General features: G+C 41.3%; 1 protein-coding gene across 2 annotated transcripts in view; it reads left to right on the forward strand.

Annotated features, from left to right (window-relative positions):
• Positions 1–14938, forward strand: part of slc9a7 (solute carrier family 9 member 7) — a 155613-nt gene extending 140675 nt beyond the window's left edge. For both annotated transcript variants that reach the window (XM_052025891.1, XM_052025892.1), the window contains 2 exons: positions 4826–4931; positions 8122–14938. In XM_052025891.1, the coding sequence (XP_051881851.1) occupies positions 4826–4931; positions 8122–8370 (355 nt within the window). In that variant the 3' untranslated portion in view covers positions 8371–14938. The remainder of the gene's footprint in view (positions 1–4825; positions 4932–8121) is intronic.
• Positions 14939–17944: the final 3006 nt, after the last annotated feature.

A 17944-nucleotide genomic window follows, 5' to 3' on the forward strand; every position in this document is an offset into this window, starting at 1 on the left:
GATTAAATATGATTTCAGGAATAATGCAGAGTTCAGGAAAAAAGTTGTTGTTTTGCAACCAGCTGGTGTTTAAATTTTTATATTGAAATCTCTCACTGGCACAGCTGCAGTACAGATGTTCAAGTTCATTGGACTGAAGAGTTGCATGGTAACTCTTTGAATTACTTGTAGTAGAAACAGCATTTGTTTGTAGAACAATGTCTTTTCATGTGGTCTTACTAAATTATCCAACAGATTTCAACTTTACAGGCTTGTTTTTTCGTAATGGTTTGTTAGTTCCATCAAAAGCTTGCATACTGTTGTGGACTACTGGTGTGTTGAGTGGTTGAATTATCTTGCTGCTTGTGTCTTTTCAAAAGCCAGGAAGTGGTCATTAAAACCATCATGTTTTTGTTTCTCTTGACAGTGCACTGGTTAACATATCGATATGAAATTCTTAATTAAACATCAGCAACATCTCTCTCTCTCCTCTCTCTCTCTCTCTCTCTCTCTCTCTCTCTTATTTTTATATATATACACACATACACACACACACACACACACACACACACACACACACACAGAAAGTAGATGCATTACTGTTAACCAGTGTACTGTCAGAGATTAGTCAAATGCTTTCTTTATTTATACTGCTGTTTTTGCTTGCTGTACATCTTCCAGCTCATCAGAGCCTTAACCCTAAAGGTCGGTGTTCCTCCTACTCTTTCCCTCACTGTTGACTACCATCTTCAAGAGTCAATATCCTGACACCCCCCTCTTCCCCCTTTCTCTGTCCCCTCCCCTAATATAGACATTGGAATACTGGATTATTTGTGTGTAGTATTGGAGACCAGTGTGGATTCTAAAAGGGCAAAGCCTTGGATGAGGATGCATCTGTTCCCCACCCACCCCCTGCCCCCAACGTGCTGAATTCTCAGTGTCAGTACCACACGGAGTGGAGATGCCAATCGGGGTTGCGCAAGGAGAAGGTTGAGAAGTAGGACCTCAAGGGTAGTTATCTCAGGATTACTACCTGTGCCACGTGTCAATAATAGGAAGAATAGAAAGCTCTGGCAGATGAATGCGTGACTGAGTGACTGGTGCAGGGGGCAGGGCTTCAGATTTTTGGATAATTAGGACCTTTTTTGGGGGAGGCATGACCTATTCGCTAAGGATGGGTTGCACCTAAACTCCAAAGGTTCCAATATCCTGGCGGGAATGTTTAACTTAGTTGTAGGGGAGGGTTTAAACTGATCTGGCAGGGGGATGGAAACCAGGATGTTAGGTTACAAGATGCTAAGGTAAGGGAGGAAGTTTATAGAAACAAGTCCAATGAGGATGGCAAGAAGGACAGGCAGGTGAGAAGTCAGGATAATTTGCTGAATAATAGAAGTACAACAAATCAGGACGTTAGGATACAGAATGTTAGGATAAGGGATGAGGTATATAGGAACATGTCTAAGATAGTATGTAGTGAAGATGGTAAGAAGGATGGACAGGTGGAAAGGCAGGATAATCTGCTGAACAATAGGAGTACAACAAAATCAATAGCAGATACCGGACTAAACGTACTATATTTAAATGCACGTAGCATTAGGAATAAAGTAGATGACCTAGTGGCAGAACTACAAGTTAATAAATACGACATTGTGGCAAACACCAAGTCATGGCTTTATGAGGGATGTGATTGGGAACTGAATGTCCAGGGTAGGCGGGTAGGCAGAGGGGGAGGTGTGGCCATGATGGTTAGTAGTGATATAAAATCAATAGAAAGGAAGGATATTGGGTCAGAGGAGGTGGAATCCTTGTGGGTGGAGCTAAGAAATAGCAAGGGTAAAAGGACAATAGTAGCAGTCATATATAGGCCCCCTAATAGCAGTCAGAAAGTGGACGATAAGTTGCAGTTTGAGATAGAAAAAGCATGCCAGAGTGACAATGTGAAGATAATTATGGGGGATTTTAACTTGAAGGTGGACTGGGAAATCCAGAATGGCGGTAGAACTCAGGAGAGTGAGTTTGTGGAATGTCTAAGGGACATTTTTCTAGAGCAACTTGTTGAAGTGCCCACCAGGGGATCGGCTGTTTTGGATTGGGTGCTGTGTAATGAACCGGAGGTGATTAGGGAACTAAAGGTAAAGGAACCACTGGGAACCAGTGATCACAATATGATTGAGTTCACTTTCAAGTTTGAGAAGGAGAAGCTGATAACTGGTGTATCGATATTTCAGTGGAACAAAGGAAATTACAATGGTATGAGAGAAGAGTTGGCCCTAATTGATTGGAAGAGTAAGCTAGCTGGAGGGACGGCAGAGGAGAAATGGAAGGAATTTCTACAGGAAATAAGGAAAATGCAGGATAGATATATTCCAAGAAAAAAGAAGGTTTTGAATGGAAAAAAGGCACAAATGTGGATAACGAGAGAGGTGAAGGCTAAAATAAAAGCAAAAGGGGCGGCGTACAAAGAAGCAAAAATTAGTGGGAAAACAGAAGACTGGGAAGCTTTTAAAAACCTGCAGAGAGAAACTAAGAAGGTCATTAGGAAAGAAAAGATGAATTATGAAAGGAAGTTGGCGGATAACATTCGAAAGGATACTAAGAGTTTTTTTAAATACATAAGGTGTAAAAGAGAGACATGGGTTGATATAGGACCAATTGATAACAGTGCAGGAGCTATTATAATGGACGATAGAGAGATGGCAGAGGAATTGAATGAATATTTTGCATCAGTCTTCACCGTGGAGGACATCAGCAATGTGCTGGTTAGTCAGGAGTCTCACGAAATGGAACTAAGTTCAGTTAAGATTACTAGGGAGAAGGTGCTAGGAAAACTAAATGGGCTAAAGACTGATAAGTCTCCCGGACCGGATGAGGTGTATCCCCGGGTTCTGAAGGAGGTGGCTTTAGAGATAGCGGAGGCATTGGAGATAATTTTCCAGAAATCGATAGATTCTGGCATGGTTCCGGAGGACTGGAGGGTCGTGAATGTAGTTCTGTTGTATAAGAAAGGTGGGAGGCAGCATAAAGGAAATTACAGACCTATTAGTCTGACGTCAGTGGTGGGAAAATTATTGGAATCTATCCTCAAGGATGGGGTTACGGAATACCTAGAGGCGCAAGGCAAGATAGGTCCTAGCCCACATGGTTTTGTGAAGGGAAGATCCTGCCTGACCAACCTATTGGAGTTTTTTGAAGAAATCACAGGTAGGGTAGATAAAGGAGAGACGGTAGATGTTGTGTATTTAGACTTTCAAAAGGCCTTTGATAAGGTGCCTCACAAGAGACTGATTAATAAGATGAGAGGTCATGGAATTACGGGTAGGATAACAGAATGGGTGGAGCATTGGCTGGTTGGCAGGAAGCAAAGAGTGGAAATAAAAGGATCTCGTTCTGGTTGGTTACCGGTTACTAGTGGTGTGCCGCAGGGGTCGGTGTTGGGACCGCTCCTTTTTACCTTGTACGATTTGGATAATGGAATAAATGGTTTCGTGGCTAAGTTTGTGGATGACACCAAGATAGGTGGAGGAGTAGGGAGTATTGAAGAGATAGGAAGGTTGCAGAGGGACCTAGACAGTTTAGGAGAATGGACAAGGAAATGGCAGATGAGATTCAATGTAGAGAAATGTGCAGTTGTACACTTTGGAAGCAGAAATAAGCGGGCAGATTATTATCTAGGAGGAGAGAAAATTCGAAGTACGGAAGTACAAAGGGACTTGGGGGTACTCGTGCAGGATACCTTAAAGGTTAACCACCAGGTCGGATCGGTGGTAAAGAAAGCGAATGCTATGTTGGCATTCATTTCGAGAGGTATAGTGTATAAAAGTAAGGAAGTGTTGATGAGGCTCTACGGGGCACTACTGAGGCCTCATTTGGAATATTGTGCGCAGTTTTGGGCCCCACATCTTAGGAAGGATGTGCTGACGTTGGAGAGGGTTCAGAGGAGATTTACGAGGATGATTCCAGGAATGAAACGGCTTACGTATGATGAGCATTTGTCGGCTCTTGGACTGTACTCACTGGAGTACAGAAGAATGAGAGGGGGCCTCATAGCGACATTTAAAATATTGATAGGAAAGGACAGAGTAGATGTGGCTAGGCTGTTTCCCTTGGTGGGTGAGTCCAGGACCAGAGGGCACAATCTTAGAATTAGAGGGTACAGTTTCAAAACAGAGATGAGGAAAAATTTCCTTAGCCAGAGGGCAGTGAATTTGTGGAACTCCTTGCCACGTACAGCAGTGGGGGCATTCAAGGAGGAGATAGATAGATATCTAAATAGTCAGGATATCAAGGGATATAGGGATAAGGCTGGAAATTGGGATTAGAATAGGTTTTTTTTTCCCCATTCCCCATTTCTCATTTCTTTTTTCCCTTTCCTTGGAGCAGGCGCGATGGGCCAAATGGCCTGCTGCTGCTCCCTTGTCTTGTGATCTTGTGTGAAATAGAACATTAGGAACTGTTCCTTTGTTTTGTTTAGTTTTGGCATTTTCAGGAGGTTTGGGTCACACTGAGTTCATAGTTTAGTAAGGATTGGAGATTAAGGCAAAAATAATGAAAATAAAACTGATGCAATCAAAAAGCAAATGAATGCATCTTGCGAACCTCCCAGATAAGGTACTTGATGCTAAGTGGAGATACAAGAGACTGCAGATGCTGGAATCTGGAGCAAAAAAATGAACTGCTGGTGGAACTCAGTGGGTCAGGCAGCATCTGTGGAGGGAAATGGACAGTCAACATTTCGGATGGAGACCCTTCATCTGGATGCGATGCTAACTGTCTTGAATTCAGTCAATGCTGAAGTTTCATTTTCTTTGTGGTTCCTGGAGTTTTTCCTCAACAGATAATCCTCCAGTTATCTGAAGCCAATCCTAACACACAGTGGTCCTCCGCTCACTGCCACTCTGCCTGGCTGGTGTGGTCCAATTGCACGGTGCCTGACAAGTCCTCAAGCATATGAAGTAAGTACCGGCTGCTATTTCCCATAAATCACTCCCAAAGCATGTGTTCTTTGGTAAATGGTTGACGGTTATTTGCATGAAGGGATATTTACTGCTGAATTTATTTTGAAAGTTGCATGTTCTTCAGTGACTAGTCTATTGCAAGATCAACTGTAGATGTTGTAGCCACTTACACAATTGGAAATAAATTGTGCAAATAATACAGTGAAAGTATATTAACCAATATTTTGTTTTGTGTGATCTGAGCATCATTGGTAAGGACGGCATATATTGACCATTCCTTATTGCCCTTTGATAGGGTGGTGCTGAGTCCCAGCCTTGAACCGCTACATTCCTTCTGGTGAAGGTCCTCCCACCATACTTATGGGCAGGGAGTTGCAGGATTTAGTGCCAGTGACGAGAAATTCTGGCAATATATTTGAGTTAGGATAGCGAGAGACTTGGAGGAGATGCAGATAGTTTTCCCAGGTGCCTGAAGCCCATGTTCTTCATGATGGTAAAGGCCTAGGTTTGGCAGGTGCTGTAGGAATAACTGCAGTACATTTTGTAGATGGTACATGCTGCAGCCACTGCACTCCAGGTTCGGAGCAAATAGATGTTAAGAGCAATGGATGAGAACCATTCAAATTGTTTATTGTAGATGGTGGCAAGCTTCTTTACAGAATTGAGCTCTGATTGTTGAAGGGATGTGGCTGTCACTGGCAAGGCCATTTTTATTGCCATTCCCTAATTGCCCCTGAACGAAAATGGCCTCTGAAATGGCTTACCAGGTCATTAAGAGTCAACCACATTGTTGTGGTCGAGGGTCATATATAGATCAGAGCTTTGCAAGGATGGCAGATTTCCTTCTCTGAAGGATGTTGTTTCAAAATTGCTTCTGGCTCCTTGGTCACTCGTCCTGAAGCTAGTTTTTACTGCTAACAATTCTCCTCCTTTCATCCATGTTTGGAATTCTGGCATGGATTTCCCATATCTGTTTAAGTTTTTGCCCTGCATGAGGATGTGATTAAAGTTTACTTAATCAGAATGGTTGTAGAGAATGTGGAGGTACTCCTGACCTTGTCCTATTCTCCATCCAGTTGGACCAGACTTGGCCATTCTCTGGTATGCCTTGTATTTGCCCATTGGTTGCCTTCACCTAGCCTTGAGTAATTAATCTGGTCATGTTGCCCACCATCCCAGCTCTTTTGACCTGAGGTCTTCACACATGTTGCAGTGTTTCAGCATGAGGCCATTAAATAGTAACCAAAGAGCTTGGCATAATGGTTTCTGGACTGATAATCCAGAGGTTTTAATACATAATTTGTAGCTGTACATTCAAATGCCCTCAAGGTAGCTAGAAAGTTTAAAATTCAATTTAAAATCAAATGAAGTTAATATCAGTAACAGTGACCATAAGATTATTGGATTGTCTTTTAAAAACCTAGACCACAGCATTTTAATTTCCTCCAAATGGTCTAGTGAGCCATGGTTCACCTTGGCAAGAGAAATACCTCCAGCCCAGTCAACTCTACAAAATGGTCTTCATTCTGATCTGGGAACATCTCTAAATTGGAAGACTTGTTGAGCAACAAGCTGACTCCGTTACCCTTGGAGGACCGCACCCTCCAACCAATGTCTATGCTTTTCCATTATTCCTGGATATGACTTGTTCCAGCAGCAGGACAAACACACCAAGGCTGACAGTACAATTGTGTACAGGTGGGAGGAGGTGGCCTTGCATTCCAGACCCCATGAATTCTAACAGCATCAGGTCAGATGTGGAGGGGACAAAAAAAAACGTACAGATTCTGTCGTATCTTCTCCTGCCTTCCCTAGGTTAATCCATACTCGCCCACGATGAACACTATTTGAAAGAAGCAATGACAGCAGCATGTTTTCTGTTTGGGTTTACATCAGTGATGTTTGGTAGCATCAACAGAGGTTAAACTAACTTAGTACTGAAGGACCTGGCTGCCAGAAGTGGGCTGAGATAGGTGAACCTAGAGGAGGGAAAATTCCTGCTTGAGCTACTCCTTAACAATCTGCCTGTTGCAGGTGCATCATCCCATAAGTAGTGATCACCACAGATCGTTGTGGAGCAGTCCCAAAGGACTTCACCCTGTCCCCCTCCCCCAGTGTTGTGTAGCATTACCTCCAGGCTAAGTGGGATAGATTCAAAGCAGATCAGACTGGATGTCTGTGAGACACTGGTGGCTATCAGCTGCAGCCAAATTCTAGTCCTCCATTCCCTAACCTCATGGCTTGACACATCCCCCACTCTGCCACTGCAGCTCATCTACCCTGGCTGAGTGTGGAATGTAGTTGAAGATGACTCACCAAACAACAATCGGATACCGACCAGCTGATGAGCACAAAACATCCAAAGCAGCATGGATGTAAATTCCAAATCAACAAATGTAGCAATGCTTTATCTGGTAATGAGCAGTGGTGAACAGTTAAACAACTAACGGGAGGTATCGGTTTATTATTGTCACTTGTACTGAGGTACAGTGAAAAACTTGTCTTGCATACCGATCGTACAGGTCAATTCATTACACAGTGCGAATGATTATAATAAGGGTAATGAGTAGATCTGTAGAGAGCAGCTTGCAACGAGTTGCCACGCTCCAGCGCCCGAACCCCTTGAATGATGACCGAACCAGAATTGGAGAGCAGGCTGAAGTGCTTGCAGCAGAAGTGTCAAGTAGATGATCCGATTCAGCATCCACTTGATCCCCACCGTCAACTGATAGAACAAAATAGTTAAACTCACTGTGTACATCAAGGGCAATGGGTCCGATGACATCCTGGGTATAATGCAATAGGCTTGTGTTCAGTGTAGTTGATCCACCATAGTTACCACTGGCAACTAACTGACACTGTTAACAATTGCCCAGATTTATCCTGTTTGCAATAAGCAGAATAAGTCCAGCAATACGGTCAAGTGCTGTGCCACTTACATTCACTCAAACGTCAGTAAAGTGACATAGGAAGTTAATAACTGTATTATCATATGCACTCATTCACCACCAACATGCAGCCCTTATGTAGAAAGACTGTTTCTGATTGGCAGGGAGGCTGTTGAGGAATTACAAAGTAGCAAGGAATACTTCTAGTAAACATAGGACTGTACTCGTATGTTTTAAATTTTAAGTTTGCTGGCTTACTTTCACACAAAATCCTGAATGCCTTGTTCATCATCTTTCAGAATCAAGAGCAGCTCCGAGATGATGACTCTGACCTCATACTCAATGATGGTGACCTGAATTTGACCTATGGAGGGAGTACACTAACTGCTAATGGATCCTCTGGCTCAGGTACCGCATCCAACAGTGTGGACGGCAAGAGAACCAAGAGCATCTCGGAAGATGCATTGGAAAATGATCTCGGGACAGAAGACCACGAACTCATTACCAGGGGCACCAGATTAGTTTTCCCTTTGGAAGATCACGCTTGACAGCAATAAAATCAGTGAGGCACAGAAAGGCCCATGGAGGATCAAAGCCTACTTTGTTCTCGGCAATGAGACTGAACTGGTTTACTTGTGTGTTTTCTTTTATTTCCCCCCCTTTATCCTCAAAACCTCTTGGCTCAGCTTTTACAGTGCAAGAATGTGAAAACATCCATGTGTGGCATTTCATTTAAGCTTTAACTTGGGTATGAAAATGCCATGACCCTTTACTGTACTGTTGGTGCCATCGCTGTGTAATTAGCTCGTTGACTGACTGATTAGCCTCAACACTGTGATGCTTCTCTTTAAAAACCCCAGTTACAGTGCATGTACGTTGGTGCGGCATGACAGCACTGAAACCGACCGTGTCACATGATGCTGTCAATCTCTGAAATGGTCATCACCAGCATCGTGCACCAGCTGCAGTAGGTGCTCCGCTAACCTGTAGCCTTTAGGTTCAAAGTAATAGAGTGGGCGTGGTGTGTACCTACTGTGCACATTTCTAATCACAGAGAAGCGTCAATTATCTCTTTCCTGCCACTAGAAGTGACACTCGCTTCAGTTCCTAGTGTGCAGAGTTCTGGGCGCATGTTTCAGTTTGCACTTTGTACCTCCCCCCCAGTAATGTGAGCAGTTGCTACAAGCGCGTGTGTGCTTGCACCACTGTCGAAGCTGCCCCTCCCCCAAGTTGGTCCAACTTCAAGTGACTGGCATTACAGGAGGAACGTCTTTTGAGTGGGGGAAAAGGACATTGAAACCTCGGTGAACTTTGAAATGGAATTTTGTCCTTCAAAGATTGTGTGAAAGAGAAGACTATAAGCGTACTACTTAAACTGAAGGCACATTGTTTTCTTGCTGATGGTTTTGCTGTTGCGAAATGCACCTGTGTGCTTGCGTCAGAGCGGTGTGGCTACGGTGTCCTTTTGTCAATATATTTTCAATGTCATTATAAGATGTTCACTGTTTTAATACTGATATCTGTTCGCTAATGATTACTTTAAACAAAGCTATAAAGCACGTTGTTCATGATACACATGGGAGAAGTAGACTTAGATTGTATGAATTTTCCTAAGTTCACTGGACTCTGTCACAGTGTGCCACCACTATCACAACAACATTGTTCAGTGTTGTGCTAACCCTGGGACAGATAACTGAGTATCCATTTCTCCCAGTTCTTTTTCACCTGCTGGGGGCCTGGAAAGATTGAGAATTTGTACCACCTCCTGGTCATTTCTGAATAGTGGCCATTTAAAATGCTGATAAATTGGGACAATGGAGGGCCAAAGAAAATTAACATGTTCTGCAGTTTTTTTTAATGCCTGTGACAACAGACATGGGGTTATTTCAACCTCTGCTTCCTTTTCATGTCACTTTAAGGGCTATGTTCCAAAGTTTTATTGGAATAGTGGGCCCATGAAACAAGCAGTTGAATGATGCTGAGGATTTCAATGGAGAATGAATGAAGTTGGTTTGGCTGGTTTCTCTTATTACTCCTGATCATTACAGAACCCCGTCAACTATCCATCAAGGTCAGATGTTCCAAGTCCTACCATTTATCGATTCATTCTTCCAGTAGACATGAAGGTACATTTCACGTGCTTTTCACTTGGCATAAGAAGTCAAACTAACCCATCTCAATCTTTGTGGAAGTAAAGCAGTATATTGAATTCTTCAGATGGAGACTTCCAAAAAGACGATTTGTATTAAAAGTTTCAGGTTAAACTTCTTTTACTGGAAGGAGATAACTTGACGAATGTAACTCCTCCTGTTCAGAGTATCATGTTAAACTGAAATTGTATACCGAGGTGAGGGAGGCAGTTTTGTTCCCCCTGATTAGAGGAAGTGAATGGATTTATGTAGTAGACATGAGAGGACAAAATGTGGTAAATGTTCAGCAAAGTTGGCTGCTGCCCTTTGCAACAGGTTTATTTAGTGAACTGCTTCATGACATGGGTCAGCAGCAGTCTCTGAGCAATTTTGTTCAGCAGTTCCTTAAAGTGAAAGACAATGACACAACCTAATCAGGCCTCGTAATCTATTTATTTTCATTTGTCTATGTTGATGCTGTATGAAAATTGGAGCCCAATTTCTATTAAAACTTTTTTTCCCATGAGGCAAGTACAAGAATTTTGAAAGACTATGATGGTTCCAGGAGAATATTGTTTTAAATAGTCAAATTTTAGGATTTACCAGAACTAATTTGTTCCTTGATTTAATGTTATCTTTCATTTGCCAAGGACTTTATGGGCACTGCATACTTCATTTCAATCCAGGCAAGAGTTTATTGTGTAGAGGGAATAGAGAGCTGTTCTGAATCAGTTGATTTGAATTAACATGGGCCCCAAAATATGCTTTGATTATGTAAGCTTGTCCTTCAGGTGCCCATGAACTTTCAGCTTAGTGGAAGGACTTGGTATGGAAATTTTGGTTTCTTATTCTTTAAAAAGGCTTTAATTTCACAAAAAAGTGTAGAGCGCCCAAAGTGATAGAGTGCTCCAGGGAGCAAAATGGTTGAAACTGCCATGAAGTTGTAAATGAATGCGGCAATGTCATTATTTTTATTATTATGGCTGAGCTACAGTGTGTTTTAGATTGTTTTCTTGGCATTGTTAGCCACAATAATGTTTAACCTTGAGAGCTGGTTTCATAAAAACATGGTTCTTGTCTTCTGTGACTTCTTCCCTCCACACTCCATTCCATCAACATATACACACTGAAAATGGAGCTGAAGCAAGTCCAAAGCAGGGTTGAGCGTTTACCTTTCTGAAACTTGCATCTGATGTGAATGCTGGCACATGACTATATCAGATAGCACTGGAAGTATTTCCTCCCTCCTTACCCAACTATGTACAGAGCATGGATAGAGGGGAGATGATGGAATGACAACTGTTCAGGAATTTTTTTACACCACTGTTCAGGTTGTATCTATAGTTGTGATAGTGAAGGAAATGGGCATTTCTTTACAGAGAGTTCTATTACACTTGTTTCCAAAATATGCCACAAGCTTGCAGAAGCATTATGACAGCTTTGGTAAGACCTTTCAGGAATTTTGATGTTATTTTGTTAGTCAAATTGTGATTCCAGAACCTATTTCATTTTGTGTTTATTGTTAGAATTTTGATTGGTGATTACACTGTTTTCTGGAAACTACAATTTAGTCTGCACTGAAAACAAAATGGAAATATCCATGTTATCTCTAGAAGTGTAAAGATGTGCAAAGTTGTATCAATAATATGATGTTGTATTTGTTTACTCTGCTTTATAAAATATTTCTAACAAGAAGTCGTGCTTAGCCAAAGGAGGAGCTATGAAAAGGGGTTTTGGTCACAGTAGTGGGTTTTGATAAAGGCAGAGAAAGAGGTGGAGAGGTTAGGGCCAAGGAGGGAGAAGACACAGCCACCAATGGTGAGGCAAAGTAAATCAAGGATGTGCAAGGCCATATGTTAGAATGTGCAGTTTTCTGAGATAAGTAGGAGGTTAATGTGATGGCAGAAGTGAGGTCAGTCTGGGATTTGAATACATTGATATAAATAAGGAATAATTGACAGACCAGGAGCCAATGTTGGTCAGGGACCATGGGGGAATGGGTGAATGGATCACTGCAGGTTGGGTAAAGAGTTTTGCAGGTTAGATAAAGAGTTAGCAGCAGAGTTTTGGATGATAAATATAAGCATAGTGAAAGACTGGCAAGGGGACAAGGGCATAGATGGTGCCGGTGGATAAACAAATGACGAGTGGTGACAGGTGATATTATTGAAGTGGAGGAATACAGTCTTGACAATAAATGTGATTGGGGTCAAAGTTCAGCTCAAGTCAAGTTGGTTGCAAAACCATGAGTTGACCCTGAGATGGTCATTGGTGACACTTATCCTTTCAAATTGTCTTAGCACCCTAAAAATTAGGTGCAATTACCAAGTTTGATGGAAGCTCTGGGATTTTTGCATCTGTCTGGAAATGGGTTCCTCCTATTGATGGACCTTGCTCAGGGTGGCAGGAAGTATTCCAGTTTATCCTCTGGGCCTTTGTTAAGTAACTGCCACCCACACACCCCCAGCACTAACTTTTAAAGTTTTTTTTATATTTTTGAACATTATTGTTCCTTACAGTAGGACCCAGAGATCACCCCGTTTTCCCAGATATAAATATGGCAAGTACATTTTCTGATCTCTCCTTGCACAAACACCTGGATGGACATGCACACAGCATGTACCTGAATAATCAGAGATTACCCTGATTTAAGCAGGGCTGCATCTGCCTCTCTCTAACATGGCATTTTTGGTTTGAAAGTATATGACCCTCGTGGAAAGTCTTTCAGAAATCTTTTCATGATATCAGACAACAGACACTTAAGTGATCTTTGATGTAAATCACATGATTAACATTTATTCCTTACTGCATTTTCACTAACAGGGATGGAGGGAGCTTCAGCATTTCAATTGAATTTGTTTGCTCATCCCTTGTGAAATTAGGATGACTTGTAAATGCTGAAGCTTGGGTTTAACATATTCTCTGGGGAAGAAGGTGGTCTTTGATCACCACCATTAAATGAGCATAGCTGTGTTGCCTGTTTGTTCTAGTACCTTCCCAACGTTCCATCCCATTTATTCCAACAGAACTGAAATAATATGAGGGGTTTGTAACATGCAGCCTATCAGAGTGTAGCAGTGGCGATAAAAGGCTGATACTAAATTTTCAAAACGTCTTATTTGCTCTTGTGCTATTTTATGTACATGCTCTGCTAATGTGCTTTTCTCCAGCCATTGAGCACAAACTATTTCTTTAAAAAAAACTGAGACCTGCTGTAGTACATTCTGCTCCAGAATCGCTTTCTGAAATCCGACAAATGTAAGAAATTATTTTTCACATAGAAACATCTGTGTTACTCATGTGGCACATAACCTGTACAAGGGCAGTAACGAAGCAATGTTTTGAGGGGAAAATGAGAAGTGAATGCACTACATATCCAAGGATTTTAGATATTAGATGGTTAAAATTCTGTTGTTTTAATACAGTCAGCACTTCATGAACAAACTTGTGCATGTGTCTTTCCAGTATCTTTTAACTGAAAGCAACAGGGCTAGATTGGATGTTTACCATGTATAAAGTTTCTGTTTGAATTGCAAGTTGGTAACTGGTTTCAGTCAGTTCTTTGTGCATCTTGTGTGATTAGATCTCCCTACTTTTGACTTGGATCTTTGCATGAAGAATCAGTCAACAGCTAACAAAAAGACTTGTGTATGAGACTTGATGCAGAAAACACTTGTCAAGTTCCCAATACGTCTTGTGCTCAAGTCTGTGAGTAGAAAACTTTGGGAAGGAGATAGGGGGGAAAAAAAAGGAGGGTCAATATAATGATCTAAGTGCTCTTCTTGGAATTTCTACCAGTGTTTAAAGTGTCACCACTGTCACCCAATTTTCTTCATTAATTCCTCTCTGCAACCATCAGAGGTAAAGTTGGAAAAATAAGGTGTTTTCCCCACACCCCCCACTCCAAGTGTTCCTAATGTATTCCTGTCTCTGAGAATCTCTTTCTGGTGTTTCTAGGGAGTGTTGAAAAGCTCACAAAAGGGCTTAAGCAAATTCAGATGATTACCATTTCTACCCTGGTCTATTTCATTTGCTGTGGGAAATTTCGAGGAGCATCAAACACACACAGGCTTGACAATGTGAAATACTCTTGTCTATTATTCAACCCCAATACATGAAGAGGGCAAAGTGAACAGGGAGAAGGAAACTGGATACTTTTATATGCTTAGGATGTGCTATCTGTCCAATCTGGTGCAACAGAACTTTGTTTCTTAGCTCCCGAGATGATCTATCCCAGCCAATGGCATCCCCAGCATGAGAGGGTTTGAGGCGGGGTGGTAAGCAATCGCAAGCACTTCTTGACCAATCCCATTGCACCTTAGTACTTGGATTTTTGAAAATAAATATTTGTATTTTTTCTGCTGTGCAGGAGATTTGTAGATGTAAAAGTCACCCACACCAGGTGATGTTGTTAACTCCTTGCTGTGCAGCCCTTTGCATTGGGTTTGATTGCCTTTCCCCTCGCAAACTGCGGTTATGTCTTTGGTTTGTTTTAATTTACCTGAAAGGAATGGAGAAAATATTTGTTTTTAAACTCTGATAGAATGTGAAATAGAAATAATAGCGGGGGAGGGGAAAAGTACTAGGTCCATTGTGAAAATGGCAATTTGCCTCTATCTCAACAATACTCAGTACAGCAAAGGTTAGTCATGTTGACAAGTTATCATTCGCTGTTTAATGGTTGCTGTGTGTTGACTCTGAGCTTAATCATGTGCTTGTGCCACTAAAGACAATGATTCCTTATGTCTGGTATGATGCCTTTAAATAATTTCATTAACTAGACCACATGGACCCAAACTAATACTGAAATAACCAGCATCCGTTTGTTGAACGGTAGCTAACTTGACCCTGTGTTTCCAATACAAATGTGAGTTAAGTAGTTTTCCTAATTCTGATGTGTACAGCAGTGCAGGTTAATGTACTAATGTAATCATGACTCATCATGCATGGTACAAAAATTTGTGTATATGTTGTCATAAAAATAAAAATGAAGATAAACAAAGTCTTTATGTTCTGTTGCCCTTGTTTGTTTCAGCAAAGCAGATTCTATACATCTAATTTTTATTTAATGATGCTATCTAACAATGTAGGGTAAAGACATGTATCTACTCTTTTGTACACTGCAGTTGTATGTGCTTCTGTTCCATGATTCTCCAAATCTGACATCTAAGAAAATCTGCGGACTGTGGCTGACTTTTGAAAAGATAGTTCAAAGGCACATAGAGACTGGCAAGGTCTGTCTTTATTACCTATGTAACCCAGACCCTGAAGAACGAGTAAATAGAAGTGAGGTACTTAAGTATAATTCCTGTTGTAAAAAAATCCCAGCCAAACGAAGCGTAACAAGCTCAAACAGCAATGTGGTAATGACCACAGTACATAATCGTTTTGAGGTGTTGATGGTGAAATGTTAACCGAGGTTCAAGAAAGAACTAACTATCCTGCTCTTTAAATTACTGGCATGGATCTCTTACATTCGACTTGAGAAGGTGATCATGGCTTTATTACCTCCGTCTGAAAGACAGCCTGTCTGTGCAGTAATCCCTCAGTGTTATGCTATGAGTATCAGCCCAGATTTTGTATGTTGAATGTTCCTTCTGGTTTTGGCTCTGTTGTATAAACTTCCAAGATTGAATTGTTTCCCATATTAATGAGCAATGGATACTGAGAATGGCTGAACAAGTCTAAATAGTAGCATGGCACAGTACCTATGTTAGGTTCCTTTGCAAAATCCACAGGGGCCTTATTTTTCTTGAAAAGGGTTTGAATCTGATGCTTCATATTCCGAGTATTTCATTTCAAATGCCGATCATCTTGCTGAAGCAAAACAGGGACCCCTGGTGCAATTCATACCTGCTGATAGTCATGACATGGGGAAAGAGTGTACTTGAGCCAAGATGTCCATTATTTGCAGCAGAAAGCCAATGGATTGAAGCCAAACTTTAGACTGCAGAAGATCTGGAACCTGAGTTTTTTGCTCCACAAACCTATTTTATCCATGAAACTGAAGTCCTCCAATAAATTTGCCTTAATTGTTTGTGCCCTCATTTTAAAACAAAAAAAGCATGCATACTTTCATTCCATGCTTGCTAGTTGTATAACAACCTTGTCAAAAATCATTTGCCTTGTGCAAACAGCAAATACAATTGCAGAGTTAAAATTAATGGCATGGAAGAAACATGCCACGTAAAAGTTGCTTGCAGTCAGTCTTTTAGAGAATACTTGTTTATGTCCTGACCAAAAAAGGGTCCAATCAGAGCTCAAGCTTGTGTATTTCCTTTGCAAAGAATGTACAATCAACTGGTTAACCGACAACCTGCTGAGAAGTTACAGTTGCTGACAGAGTCCATGCTCATTGAAAATGGCTGGAGGAGGGAAGCCAAGCCAAATCTCCCATGGTTTTCTAAGTTATGTAATGGAACCTGACTTTTAAAAAAAAAACATGCACACGGAGCTTGGTGGGTTCTGTACGCCAATGAAGGCAGCTTGATGGTACTGTCCCTGCAAAAATAAAAGATGAATAATTTATTTTGTGTACAATTTCAAGTACAATTGAAGGAATTTTTCTGTAAATTGGGCTTGTGGATGACACCTAACCTGATTTACACCAAATAGATCGTAGACATTCATGGTTCATAAGGGGGCTATTTGGCCCATTGTCTCCATTCCAGCCAAAAGTGGAGCTATTTAGATAATCCCCCACTTCTCAACTCTCAACCAGTAGTGCTATAGGTTATGACTCTTCAAGTGTTCAACTGGGTACTTTTTAAAATGTGATGGGGATCTCTGCCTCCACCACTCTTCTAAGATAAGATAGCTTTATTAGTCACATGTACATTGAAACACACCGTGAAATACATCTTTTTGCATAGTGTTCAGGGCGGGCAGCCCGCAAGTGTCGCCATGCTTCCAGTGCCAACATAGCATGCCCACAACTTCCTAACCTGTACGTCTTTGGAATGTGGGAGGAAACCGGAGCACTCGGAGGAAACCCACGCAGACACGGGGAGAACGTACAAATTCCTTACAGACAGTGGCTGGATTTGAACCCAGGTCGCTGGTGCTGTAAAGTGTTATGCTAACCACTACACTACTGTGCCTTTTAGACAATGACTGCCTGACCCCTGCTACTCTCAGGACAAAATTCTTTACACAACAGCCCTCTATCCTTTCACCAATTAACTTCAGTCAGTACCCCATAATTATCAACTATTTTACCATTTTTCCTGTTCACGCTATCTAGACCTCTCATGAATTTGGACACCTCAATTAAATCTCTCTTTACTCCCTGTTTTCCAATACATTTCTATGCCTTTCTGCCATGAGTAAAGTGTTTTTTTTAAACAAAAAACGTGGTGGAAAAATCAAACTATAAAATCATCTTTTCAGAAAATTAGGCATCTTGTAATAAGGATGTAATTTTAACTTAAAGACCTATAATCCTTAAAGCATACAGACTTCTCCCTCACAAAGACCAAAAGAGGTTGTAGCTGGCATGTGTATACATTATTACAAACACTAACAGTCAAGTGATCGTCAAAGCAAAAGTGCATCAAAAAACAGTTCCTGTTTGTCAGTGTGGTAAAAGTCACATTCCCCTCGGATGTCCGGGAAACTTGTGCTGCAGTGAAATGCTATCTAATATCAAGTTTATTTTCAGATGGAGGACGCGGGACCTCTTGCATCTTGGCCAATGTTTACACCCCAACTATCTTTGCTGAAACACATAATCTGTTTGAAATCACATTGCTCTTAAATGGATAAGAATAAATCAGTTGCAGGTCTCCTGCATTTTAAATGACCACCCTATAAATGTATTTCATTGGCTGACCAACATGTGGGTAGCAACGAGTACAATGTACATGTTAGTCTTTCTTTGTTATTCAAAATTCTGTTTATCCTTGGCAAGGACACATAATCATATAATGCTATGTCCCTTCTTCCAGTTCCTAAAAAGAAAATCTAATTCATGACTTGCATCTCTACAACATTT

This window comes from Pristis pectinata, chromosome 11 (assembly GCF_009764475.1).
Source record: "Pristis pectinata isolate sPriPec2 chromosome 11, sPriPec2.1.pri, whole genome shotgun sequence".
Taxonomy (NCBI): Eukaryota; Metazoa; Chordata; class Chondrichthyes; order Rhinopristiformes; family Pristidae; genus Pristis; species Pristis pectinata.